This window comes from Pleurodeles waltl, chromosome 11, assembly GCF_031143425.1.
Source record: "Pleurodeles waltl isolate 20211129_DDA chromosome 11, aPleWal1.hap1.20221129, whole genome shotgun sequence".
NCBI lineage: Eukaryota > Metazoa > Chordata > Amphibia > Caudata > Salamandridae > Pleurodeles > Pleurodeles waltl.
The window spans coordinates 914,285,546-914,297,652 of record NC_090450.1 but is presented as its reverse complement, the minus strand read 5'-3'; the positions used below and the strand labels follow the sequence as shown (position 1 = coordinate 914,297,652).

Genomic DNA, 12,107 nt, shown 5'->3' with positions numbered 1-12,107 from the left:
CCTCCAAGGTTCATGGAGTGAATGGGAGTCCCTCACCTCTAACACATTGCTCAGCTTGAGCACATGGGGCCATATTTACAAACTTGTAACGCGGGGCAGCACCACAAGCCTCTTGCTGCACTGCGCTGCCCTGCATCAAAGGAAATGGGCAGGAATGCACCCTATCTACAAGATACAGTGCATTTCTGGCCTTGTCCCCTGTGCTGGTGCACAAATTGCTGCCTAAGGCACTCTTGCACTATAGTGCAATGGTGCCTGTGTTGCGTGATATGATTGTTTTTGTGCAGGAAAGGACACTTTCCTTCACAAAAACAATCGCAAGAGGATTTTCCTCTTTCTATTTGTGCTGCAGAATGCTGAAAACATAGAAAAGGGAGGAAACGAGGAGAAATAAAGGTATTTCTCCTTGTTGCACCTCTCTTATGACTCCCCTGGGGAGGTGGAGGCTTTTTACGCATTCCCAGGTTTACAAAACCTTGTAAATCTGGGAATGTGTCAAAATCCACAGTGTTGCATGGGAACACCCACTGCAACAAACATGGAACGCCTCTTTGACGCAGAGTAAGGCAACGCAGCGACCTACGCTGCGTTGCCTTACTCCATATCTACAAGGCTAAGTAAAGCCATGCAAAGTGGCTTTGTGTGGCCTTGTAGATTTGACCCTGCAGCCCGCTCCATCGGTGCGTCAAAAAAAGTGATGCACTGGCGACACGAGCCACTTGTAAATATGGCCCATGGTTTCTGATGAGATAAACTTTGCACGTCCAAGTCCCAACTCAGGGACCTTGGGGGTTATGTGACTGCCAGCAAATTCTCCAATAGAACTCAGTATAAGAGGAATCGGCTGAGGTTCTGTTTCTGGGCACGAGGGACACTCACCAACATACTCAAAGGTTCATGTAGTGATGCCATGTCTATTCTGTGTCACATATCATGTACCAGTGTGTAGGTGGATGCCTGCAATACGGTACGTTACCTGTACAATGGATCATTCACCTTGACTAACATTTACAACAACTTTTTTATGCACCATGTCATTTACATCATCTAACATTTATAACACATTTAAATGCTACATAGTAACATAACATGTTTTATACATACTTTTTAAAAAAGTGTAGTTACTATTTGAGTTCGAAAACAGAATTATTTTTTATGATTGAGTTTTTATAATTATAGAAATGTGAATTAAAGTCAGTAGGATAAATAATGGCTTATACGTTGTTACGTCTCAGTGCCAATAGATGGCACTGTGTTGTTAAAATATTGTCCTCGCAATAGAAAGCATGCTCCTCCTGAAATCCACGATAGACTGCCGCCACAGTGGATTAATTTACAAATGTTTACATAAATTCTAGATTAGATTTTTCAATTATTATAAAATATAGAAAAAGTACTTGACATATGAATTGATATTAAATCAAGCAATATTAGCCTAAAAATGAATAATTAAGTTGCAAAAAAGTATTTTATAAAATATTAATTAAATTTAATGTTGGAGTGACAAATTTAGGAATGGGCTATAATTTTAAACAGTATTTGTTATTAAATTATTTATAAACAGTTAAAATATATAACATTCCCTCATTCTAATAGCATGTGTGGTTAATGTTGTTTGCATTGTATTAAAATAAAATGCGTTGTAACTGTTTGTGTTGCTAAATTTACAGTGGGGCTTATTTACAAGCCCCTTGCGCCACAGGTGCGACACTTTTTCCCATATATAAAGTGACGTACGGGTTGCACAAGAGGCTTGTAAACAAACCCTCAACTCTTTGAATGAGTTGTTTTTGTTTTCATTGTAATGACTGATATTCAAAACATACCTCATTGCCATTGAGATCTATCAGAACAGGGCAGTTGAGTCCTTCTCCAAGGCCAAAAGAGCCACAAAGAGACACCATGCGGGCCTGATGGGTCAGGTTCCTGCAGTAACGCATCAGACTGCCTTTTGGGAACTAAATCCAGTCCTAGCCAGGGTAGTACTTAAAGATTTTTAGCAGCTGGCCGCCTGTGGTTAAGCTTCTTTCAAGAAAGACTTTCATCTTGGTGGATGGAACAAAAGCCAAATGCAGAAGTCATGCTTGAGCACTTTGAGCCTCAGAGATTTTTAAGGTGTTAATTTTTAAAGTCTTCCACAAGAAGGCGCTTGTTCCTTCATTCCAAAAGTGCTGTCGGGGACATTTCTTTTCCTGGACTGAAGACACATTGCACAATCGGGACATAAGTTGTGTCTGGTATTTCTATCTGGGCTGAACCAGTGATCTGCATTCTCCTCTCAGATGGGCTGGTGTGAAGGAGGAGGGATCCAACCATTACTTGAATCAATAATGTACATGGTATGGTTAGATCAAAGTCATGATGATGGGGGCTGTGGTTTTATCCCAGATGGTACTAATACTATGGCCCATATTTATAATTTTTTCACGCAAGGCAACAAGCCACATTACTGCACTGTGTGAATGGGCAGGAATGGGCCATAATTAACATATGCTGTATTCCTTTCCTAGTGCTGTCGCATTTTCGGTTGCCTTGCCCCAACGCGGGTACCTTTGAGTCATGGTGCAAGGGTGCCTGCATTGCAGGGCAGAGGAAAATGCCTCTGAGAATTGTCAGAGGCGTTTTCCTCTTCCTAGGTGTGCTGCAGAATGCACACATAGAAAGAGGAAAAAACAAGGAGAAATAAACATATTTGCCCTTGTTACGCCTCACCTGTGAAGGCGTAGCATTTTGACACATCCCCAGGTCTACCACTAATGGTAAATCTGGGAATGCACAAAAATACAATGGTGGATGCGTGGGAACACACATGCTACACCTGTGGAACATCTCCCTGGAGCAGAGTAACACAAGACAGCGATTTCCACTGCCATGCGTTACTCCGGATCTAGCAAGCCACTCAGGGCCACACAAGGTGGCTTTGTGTGGTTTGATAACACAAAGAAGATGCAAAACCTTGACAAATCTGGCTGTATGTGGCTTAGTCATTTTGTAATGAAAATGTACCCATATATTACAAGGTGTCTCTTATAGAAAGGGTGCTTACTGAGAAAAATTGTGTTACTGTTCAGAGCCCCGCTGATGATTCCCCAATTCTAGGCCATTTTTGGGATCAAAATCCACCAGGTTTGACCTGCTGAATGCATCTACAGAAACACCTGGGGTATACTGCATCACTCAGGATTCTGCTTCTGGATGTTGTCAGGAGAGATTCGCCCAATCTGGAATTCGGTGGCATTCAGAAAGAGGGCCTGATGTGTTCTGCAGTGAGAGGATAGGGAGCAAGCAGCAGGGTGGAAGCAGGCAAGGATAAAGTTGAGACCAGCCCAGTCTAGAATTCCATGGCATTCAGAATGAGAGCCTGTGGATGTGCTCTGCTGTGAGACAATAGGGAGCAGGGACGATGGGTAAGGATAATGGAGGGTGTTCCCAATCCCTTAGTGCAGGGGTCTTCAAACTAAGGGGCAGGCCCCCCTAGGGGGGCCTCAAGTGAACCCAGGGGGAGGGGGAGGGCGCCAGACTCTGGCCAAAAGAAAGATTATGCAGATAATAGTTCTTTGTTTTAAGCAGAAAAATGTTTATTGCATTTGTAAATAGGTAACAGACTTAACTGCAATGTTTGAATAAGTCTAGACTTATTTAAACATTGCCAACTTAATAGAATAGTTATGAAAAATCCTGAAGGGGGGCCCGATGATTCATTTTTTCCGACTGGAGGGGCGCGGCATTAACAAGTTTGAAAACCACTGCCTTAGTGGGATCAAGCAATGCATGAAAATCTCAATGTGATTTTTCAGCTAAATCATAGGCTGAATATATGAAAAAACTATATTTCCCTTTTTCCATTTCAAGCAGGAAACAAGGCAGTGAGGAGAGCCTGAGGGGCACCGAACTCCCTGATGTTGGAGAATATGAGGTTCTTTCCTGAAGCCGACAGCTCAGCAGCCGGCACACTTCCTACCGAGACCTGTCTTCCTCTGTCTGCAGGAATGGCCACTTTGAGCAACATATGTGTCGCATGGCATGGCCCTACTAATCATTGTACAATGCGAGGTGAAGAGCTTCTGTCGCTGCATGCTGTACCGAGAACCACAATGCGAGGTGCCACAGTGCCAGCCCTGAAAGATGGTTTCCCGCTTATGCTGCTCTTTGAAGTGGCACTTATCGCTGGCATGTTCTTGAAAGCAAAAACATGAACATTTGCACCCCAGGGGCACTGAAGAGACCAGAGATTGTCAGCGCAAACATGAATGGAGGGGCCCTGAAAACTGCCCATGACAAATACTTTACCAACACATAACATTGAACCATAGGTGTGTGAAATCACATGTATGGCACTCCTATCCAAGAGAATTGCCGACAGTGCTGGCCATTAGACTGCGGTTTCCGGACTATGCACTAGGAAAACACATGTCCTCCACAGGTACAGAGAGTTAACACTTGTCAACAAGGATGCTTGTTCTTAGAAGTTGATAAGATTTGTAATCAAGTATGGTGGCTCTCAATAGTTTGCAAGCACGGATGGTGGTTGGTAATATTTGCAAGTAAGGCCAGTAATTCTGACCACTTGTGGGTGGGTGAAGGTGGTAGGTGTTAATGCTTGGGAGCAAGGTTGGCAGGTAACTCCTGATAGCCATCCCAGTGGCTGCAGTTGATACCACGTGTGAGTAATTTGTAAACTTTGTGAGCAAGGTGGGAAATTATCACTTGAGATTAAAGCCAGCAGTCGATTACACATTTGAGCCAGGCCAAAGTTGTTTGACCCCACTGCCACCTTAGTCCAAAGGTTTGTAATTGGGCCAACAGTGCTAGCCCTATTCAGGAATGGGTATTTAAAGTGTGGTCATGAAGGAAAAGGTTTTATAAAGGGCTTGGAGTTCAGCCAACATTGAATGTGTGTGTACATAGTTGGAATTAAGTTTAAGGGAACGTGCGCTGTTTTAATCGAAACACATTTATTAGGCAGTATACAGAATATGGTAATTTGTAAAGCATAGGAGGATCGATTCAACCTCAAATCTAACGCTTCCATGTGCATTACATGGCCGAAATATAATTGTAGAAACAAGGTTCTGCTTTTGCAGTTCATGTTGTCCATATAGAATAGCAACCCATTTGAAGTTTTATTGCATAAATATATATCACATCAACTGCCCGTGTTTTATTTTTCCAAAGCTTCGACCTGTGGTTTGCTTTCCTATGTATTCAGTGGCAAATCGCTTATTATTGTGAATAGTTGAAGATTAGTAAAGTTTTATATGGAAAAAATATCTTTTAAACCCATCTTAGTGATTGACAAATGCATCTAATGTATACTTTTTTGTAATAAAATATTCATATGCTGTAGTCAGTTTGGATAAATACTTTTAAACTAAAATCCTCCTAATAGAAAGTCAGTGATTTAACTTAGAGCTAGTTGTAGATATATTTTGGGAACATATGTTGACCATTGACTGTCCTTTAGATGTCATTGATGTCATATACATCCTTACAGGTATATCCTACAAAGCATGCAAGAGTGTGAAAAAGTACTTGCCAAAAAGTTATTAAGTTAAAAAAAAATCAGTTGCCTTGTGTGTCTTACTTGTAATTCAATGCAATTTTTTGTTGTAAATCAGTTGTCACTTGTCTTTGTAGTTGTCAAGTGTTAGAATAAATATTTTCAGTTTCACTGGTAAGTGCTTAGTGAAATGGCATGCATGGCTAGTGATAGAACATATACAACGTTCATGATGTCTTCGGTAGAGAGACAATTAGTTGTAGTAGTAATGTGACCAGTGTGGTTAGTGCACAAACCTGTAGAACTCCCACAAATAGACCTTACAATTGTCACAACAGACCACTTGCATGAACTCTTGTCATTGATGCTATTTCTGGTGCAATTTCAATGAAATGAATGAAATCTTCAAGAAGATCAAATGGGCCAGTATTGTGTGTGTAAGACACTACACAGCTGCATATGTCTTTAATCTTGGCTCACAAGCACAGCTCAGTAATTTCTCAGAAGTTGCACAGCTACTATGCTAAAACTTTAATATTCCCTTCTTTTGACACTCACTGGACTCAGCTGCATAGTTTCTCAGGACATGTCCAACTGGGATGCTTTTAGTGGCATCCTCAGTTGACTCACTGACTGAGATGCATAAAGTTTTAAACTCATGATAGGAAAGCATGGTTATTTATGTATGGGGCTCACATGACAACAATTCATTTACAACATTTATCAGAAGATTTGTGATGAAACATTTTGGTTATTGGACTACTGAATCTCAGCTACCTAATGTCAGAGAACTTGTACAACTCTTTTTCTAACATTATGTCATGGCTCCATGAGAGTGGAAGTACTTAAAATTCACTTACCTATTTTGTGAGAACCGGTATAACACCTGTAATGATTTTATGCTTCTTTCAATGGATAACTGTTGGTTCGTTAGTGCCGTTGCACGTTTTTATAATATCAGGTACAACTTCCATAAACAGTTTACATTAGTATTTTATTTGGGAGATTGATTAGCTCATCATTGTAGCAGCATGCTTTGTATAATGACTCATAACTTTCACAGACAGTTCTCACTGTTATTTGATTTGGATTATCACTTGCCTCAGTAATGGCTACATCATTTATTTGATAACTTGTAACAACTTCCAAGAACAGACTTCTTAGTTATTCACTGGGACGATCAGTTGGCTCAGGAACAAGGTTGTGGAATTCCTATAATAAATTGTACAACTTCCATGAACTGTCCACAGGGTCCTTTAAGGACACAAAAACATTAGCAGTTCACATTTGGCATGCACTTGACTAAAATCGCTTACAACTTCCATGAACAGTCATTACAGTTCTTTGCATTTTTATACTGAGAAGTCGGTTGATCAGGATTCTTAACTTTTTTAAACCTTTTGGCATTATTGAAGATACCTCACTTATCAGAAAAAAACAAAATGTTTTACAACTATTCTGCTAAAAGAAATAAGCAAAAACTTTATTTTTGATTTATTGTTAACAAAATGGAAATTATTATAGAACTGCATCTATTTATTTACCGTTTGGAAAGGTTTTGAAGATTTTATGTGTATTATATACTTCTTACTGGTGAGTTCTAACTCTTAAAAGGCATAGTGCCATTGTTTATTAAATTTAAGAGTTGAATGCTAGTTGGAGTGAAGGATAATAATGGCTTATTTATGGTAGTACATTTCAATGCAGGCATTTACATGGACTACTGATTGCAGAAGTACCAAACTACTCTGCTTTGAACATTAAAGTTACAAAAGGCCCATAGAAGACTGTTACACTGGGTAGCGAAGTCTGCAATTTTCCTCCTGTATGCAACAAACACACACAATGATCATGCTTTAGATTTCTTACATTGTGGAATGAAATTTAATGAAAACCAGAGAAAACAGTGTCATCTTTTGTTACTACTGCAGGAGACCTAAAGTGTGTTAAGCTGATGTGTAAACCCATGTCTTTGCCAGTGTTGATGTCAAGTTTGGGTGCCTTATGGTAATATTTTCATTTTATATAAATATTGCCTTGGGCAGAAAATCCTCAACATCTTTAAAACAGATTCAACATTTGGCTGGAAATAGGCCCAAGATTATATTCTTTGGGTTTATTAGACGATGCCATATATGTGGACAGCTTTAAATAAACTCAAGGCCTGTGCAGCCATTTTATTTTTTGTCAGTGAAGATGATAAAGTGTTGTGTATTGAAAGCTGTTTTTTAGTGAATTTGCTTCTTTTTAAGTGTATTTTAATCAAAGCTAATGCTTGTGTTTAGTCCTGATCTTTTTACTATGCATTTTTCGTTACTAGCTGTATATTTTTGAAACACAGTGTATTTAACACTTTAATATTATTAACAAACAACTTAGGTGCTTTTTCAATAATGTACCAAGCTTATCTGTAAACTTGAAATAAACGACTTGTAAAACTACAAAATCATTGTGTTTCTTTAAGTGATGAACTATTTGACTTCTGGTAGCTAATAGTCACATTCTTTATAAATGATCCAATTTACAGTATGTCACATTTAGATACTGAAAACATTCATGGGAATGCAGGGTAAATAATAGTTTACAATGCATGACTTGAGTCTCTTTTAATAGCACAATACCAAACAAGTTAAACAAGAGCCTCACCACACCTTGTTGTTTCTCAAAAGGACACAGTTCAAGTTTCTAGTGCCCTAGATATCTGCATTCATCTCCATATCTTTTATGTGGTGTGCCATGCAGGTCGTGGCTCAGGAGCTATGGTGATCTGCCTCACTATATTCATGCTTGTATTTAACTTCTGTGTCTTTTCATTGAGTCTGTTCTTGCATCAGTCTTCGACAAAGTCTTGTCTAACTTTTCTAAATTCCTCATTACTGTTCCTTGACACAGATGGGGCTGTGTGTCCTCCATCTCAAGGAGGGCCCCACAATACAAGATCCCATTACTATTATTAAGAGCATTTATATAACACACTGTCACATTCTGGATCCTTAGACATAGCTGATCTGCTTCATTCGGCAAGATGCAGCATAAACTTTGATTTAAAGGCTCTACCTTTATTCAGTGAATTTGGTTAATTTGGTCAATGTTACATCCTTTTTCACTTTCAGGTCCTTTCCTCCATTGTCATTCCTCAGTTTCTCTTAAGAGTTACTCTTCCTTCACCTTCTGTTATATATTGCTACTGTACTCTTGGTTATAGAGTTATTTCCTGACTGTGAAAGGGCTGCTCCCAGTGACACAAGATCAACCTGAGAACTTTCCACTGAGATTTCGTTTACCCTGCGATAGTTCACATTGAAGCTCAACATAACTGGAAAACAGTTCCTTAAACCAATATATGTATATCCCAAAGATTGAGGCCATTGTTCCTCTCATGCTCACTAAACCCAGCAAAACACTCTGGATTAACTTGTCCCTCTACATATGTGTCCAGTTCTCTTGAGGGAACACCATTGCGAGACACTTGGACTTAAATGCTCTAATACATGACAATGATTGCCAGCCACTTCGTAATAAAAATCTAAAACATGGTTACAGAAATCCTGTGACCTAAAAATGAGGGCATTTGAAGCACAATTCTAACTGTTTTATATTTAGGCCCATATTTATACTTTTTGACGCTAAACTGCGCTAACGCAGTTTAGCGTCAAAAAGTTTTGCGCCGGCTAACGCCATTCTGAAGCGCCATGCGGGCGCCGTATTTATTGAATGGCGTTAGCCGGCGCAAGCAGACCGGCGCTGCCTGGTGTGCGCGAGAAAAACCACGTACACCAGGCAGCGCCGGCGTAGGGGGAAAATGGCGCATGGGCGTCTTAAAATGGGGCAAGTCAGGTTACGTCGAAAAAATCATCGTAACCCGACTTGCGCCATTTATTTTCGACGCCCATCCCCCATCAACATGACTCCTATCATTGTAAAGATAGGAGTCATGCCCCCTTGCCCAATGGCCATGCCCAGGGGACTTCTGTCCCCTGGGCATGGTCATTGGGCATAGTGGCATGTAGGGGGGCACAAATCAGGCCCCCCTATGCCACAAAAAAAAAAAAAAAAATACTTACCTGAACTTACCTGAATGTCCCTGGGGTGGGTCCCTCCGTCCTTGGCTGTCCTCCTGGGGTGGGCAAGGGTGGCAGGGGGGGTCCCTGGGGGCAGGGGAGGGCACTCTGGGCTCATTTTGAGCCCACTTGTCCCTTAACGCCATGCCTGACCCAGGCGTTAAAAAGCGGCGCAAATGCGCCGTTTTTAGCCACGCCCACTCCCGGGCGTCTCTTTTGCCCGGGAGTATAAATACCACGTAAAGGCCTGGGAGTCATTTTTTAGACGGGAACGCCTCCCTTGCATATCATTAACGCAAGGAAGGGGTTCACGCTAAAAAATGACGCACATTCCGGGAACTTTGGCGCTAGACGCCTCTAACGCCATAGTATAAATATGGCGTTAGTTGGCGTTAGTTTAGCGTCGAATTTGCGTCGAAAAAAACGACGCAAATTCGGCGCAAACGGAGTATAAATACGGCCCTTAGTATTGGAACATAACCAAAAGTTCCTCATGTTGTTTCAGCCTTCTTAGCTTTTACATTGCATTTCCACCTCTTCATCATGTTCATTCAACCTTCATGTGCTGCATCCTTTACTTCTGCAGTCAATTCATCCTGTACTTTCTCCCTTTTGTCCATATTGCTGCATCTTTCACCCTTCCTTCCCCAATCTCACCATTCATCATTCTGTCTCTTATTTATTTTACAGCATATTTCCTAAGAGTTTGATTATTCTTTCCTCAGTGTCTCACTATTCTCTCATCTTCTCACTTTCCTCAATCACTCACTTTTTATTCCTAGTGTCCCTTTCCTTCCCCTTTCCTCACCTTCTCATCCTCTGTTTCATCACTTCTTCTCTCTCACCTTTAATGCCTCTGTTCAACTTTCTATTTCACATTTACTTTGCCTTCTTTTCATCCTCTGATTCTCATCTTTACTTGTTCTCTGACTCATCTTTACTCTATGAGGCTGTAGCTCACATTTACTTCCTGTTCCACGTTAACTCCTGTGATTCACCTTCTTGTCCTTCTCATTTTAACTCCCTTGCTGCTTGTGTCACTTTTCCCTCCTCTGTTAAAAACACAAAACATTACAGGAAAGAAAACACCTCATCCTCAATGAAACAATTCTGGTCCTGGCACCATTCTGAGTCTGGTCACCAGTACCCAGCTATGGACTCTTCTTCCTCATTGGACCTAATTCGGATTCTGAAGATGAAGAAGCTGGCCAACTCCACTGGCCAACCATATGCAGGTTAAGTCCTTATTACAAGCCATGTTGAATCTCTTTTGAATGTTCTCTTACTCAGCTTTACCACTCCCTAAGGGCAAGTCCACTCCTGCTGGCTTGGTGATTCTGGTGGTTCTGACAAGAAAGGTGCACCTCCTCAGGCTGAAGCCCATAGGCCACTTTTGGTAAAGTCAGTGCCCTCCTGGATGCTGCCCAATGAGTGCTTGGGTGCAGCTCATAATAGTGTCACTGGTGTCATGGTCAGAGCTGATTGCAGAGTTTCCTTCAAAACCTTGATAGGTGGCATTCATCACCTGAGTGGCAAAGGACAAAGATGATGCCTACTTCGGTGAACTTTTGGCACAACTCCTCTGTAGGGCCCAAAAATGTATGTCTTTATGGAGGAATTTTCCAGATCTGACTCTGATGCTCTTGTCATTTGCATAGTCACACAGTCGATCATAACTCGGAGGCTGACAACCTAGTCTCCTTTTACAATACTTGTACTTAGGCCCATATTTATACTCGGTTTGCGCTGAATTAGCACCATTTTTTTCCTACGCTAATTCAGCGCAACCCTAACTCCATATTTATATTTTGGCACTAGACATGTCTAGCGCCAAAGTTATGGCACTAACGTCGTTTTCTGGACGTGAAAACCTACCTTGCATCAATGAGATGCAAGGTAGGCGTTCCCGTCCAGAAAAAGACGATATGGCCTTAGCGCCATATTTATCCCTGTGCTAAAATCCAGCATGGGGGGATGGGGGCCTTAAATAATGGCGCTAAGCTTGCCTAGCGCCATTATTTAACGCCTGGGTAAGGGCAGGCGTTAGGGGACCTGTAGGCATATTTCCATGGTCAGAGACAAGGGACACCCCCACCCACATCAGAGGGACACCACAGGATGGGGGACCCATCCCAGGTAAGTATTATTCATTTTTTTTTGTCCACGCTCGGGGGACCTGACTTGGGGCCCCTTGCATGGCGCTGGCCTCAATGGCCATGCCCAGGGGACATTTGTCCCCTGGGCATGGCCATTAGGTTGGTGAGCATGGCTCCTATCTTTACTAAGCCAGGAGCCGTGTCCATGGGGGTTGTGCACCAGAAAATGGTGCTACACCGCTTAAAGGCATTTTTTTTGCTCTAAACAGTGTAGCGCAATAATTTGGCGCACAAGCTCCGGTTTCCACTATGCCTCCCCAACCCTGTTAGCGTCCTTTAAAAGGACACTAACAGGGTATTAGTGCCGGATACCGCCATTCCATAGATATGGCACCCGGCCGGCGTCTTGGAATGGCGCTAGCTAGCGCTATACTTTTTCATGCAAAACTG

At 41.6% G+C, this 12,107-nt stretch overlaps 1 protein-coding gene and 1 long non-coding RNA gene across 4 annotated transcripts in view; one reads left to right on the top strand and one right to left on the bottom strand.

The window, feature by feature from the left end:
- Window positions 1–7,943, top strand: part of CAMKK2 (calcium/calmodulin dependent protein kinase kinase 2) — a 255,254-nt gene extending 247,311 nt beyond the window's left edge. The window contains exon 16 of one of the 3 annotated variants that reach the window (XM_069214894.1): window positions 3,853–7,943. In XM_069214894.1, the coding sequence (XP_069070995.1) occupies window positions 3,853–3,928 (76 nt within the window). In that variant the 3' untranslated portion in view covers window positions 3,929–7,943. The remainder of the gene's footprint in view (window positions 1–3,852) is intronic. The other 2 variants (XM_069214893.1, XM_069214896.1) reach the window with 2 other exon arrangements.
- Window positions 1–12,107, bottom strand: part of LOC138265228 (uncharacterized) — a 288,749-nt gene that overhangs the window by 251,712 nt on the left and 24,930 nt on the right. The gene's annotated exons all lie outside the window — the stretch shown is intronic.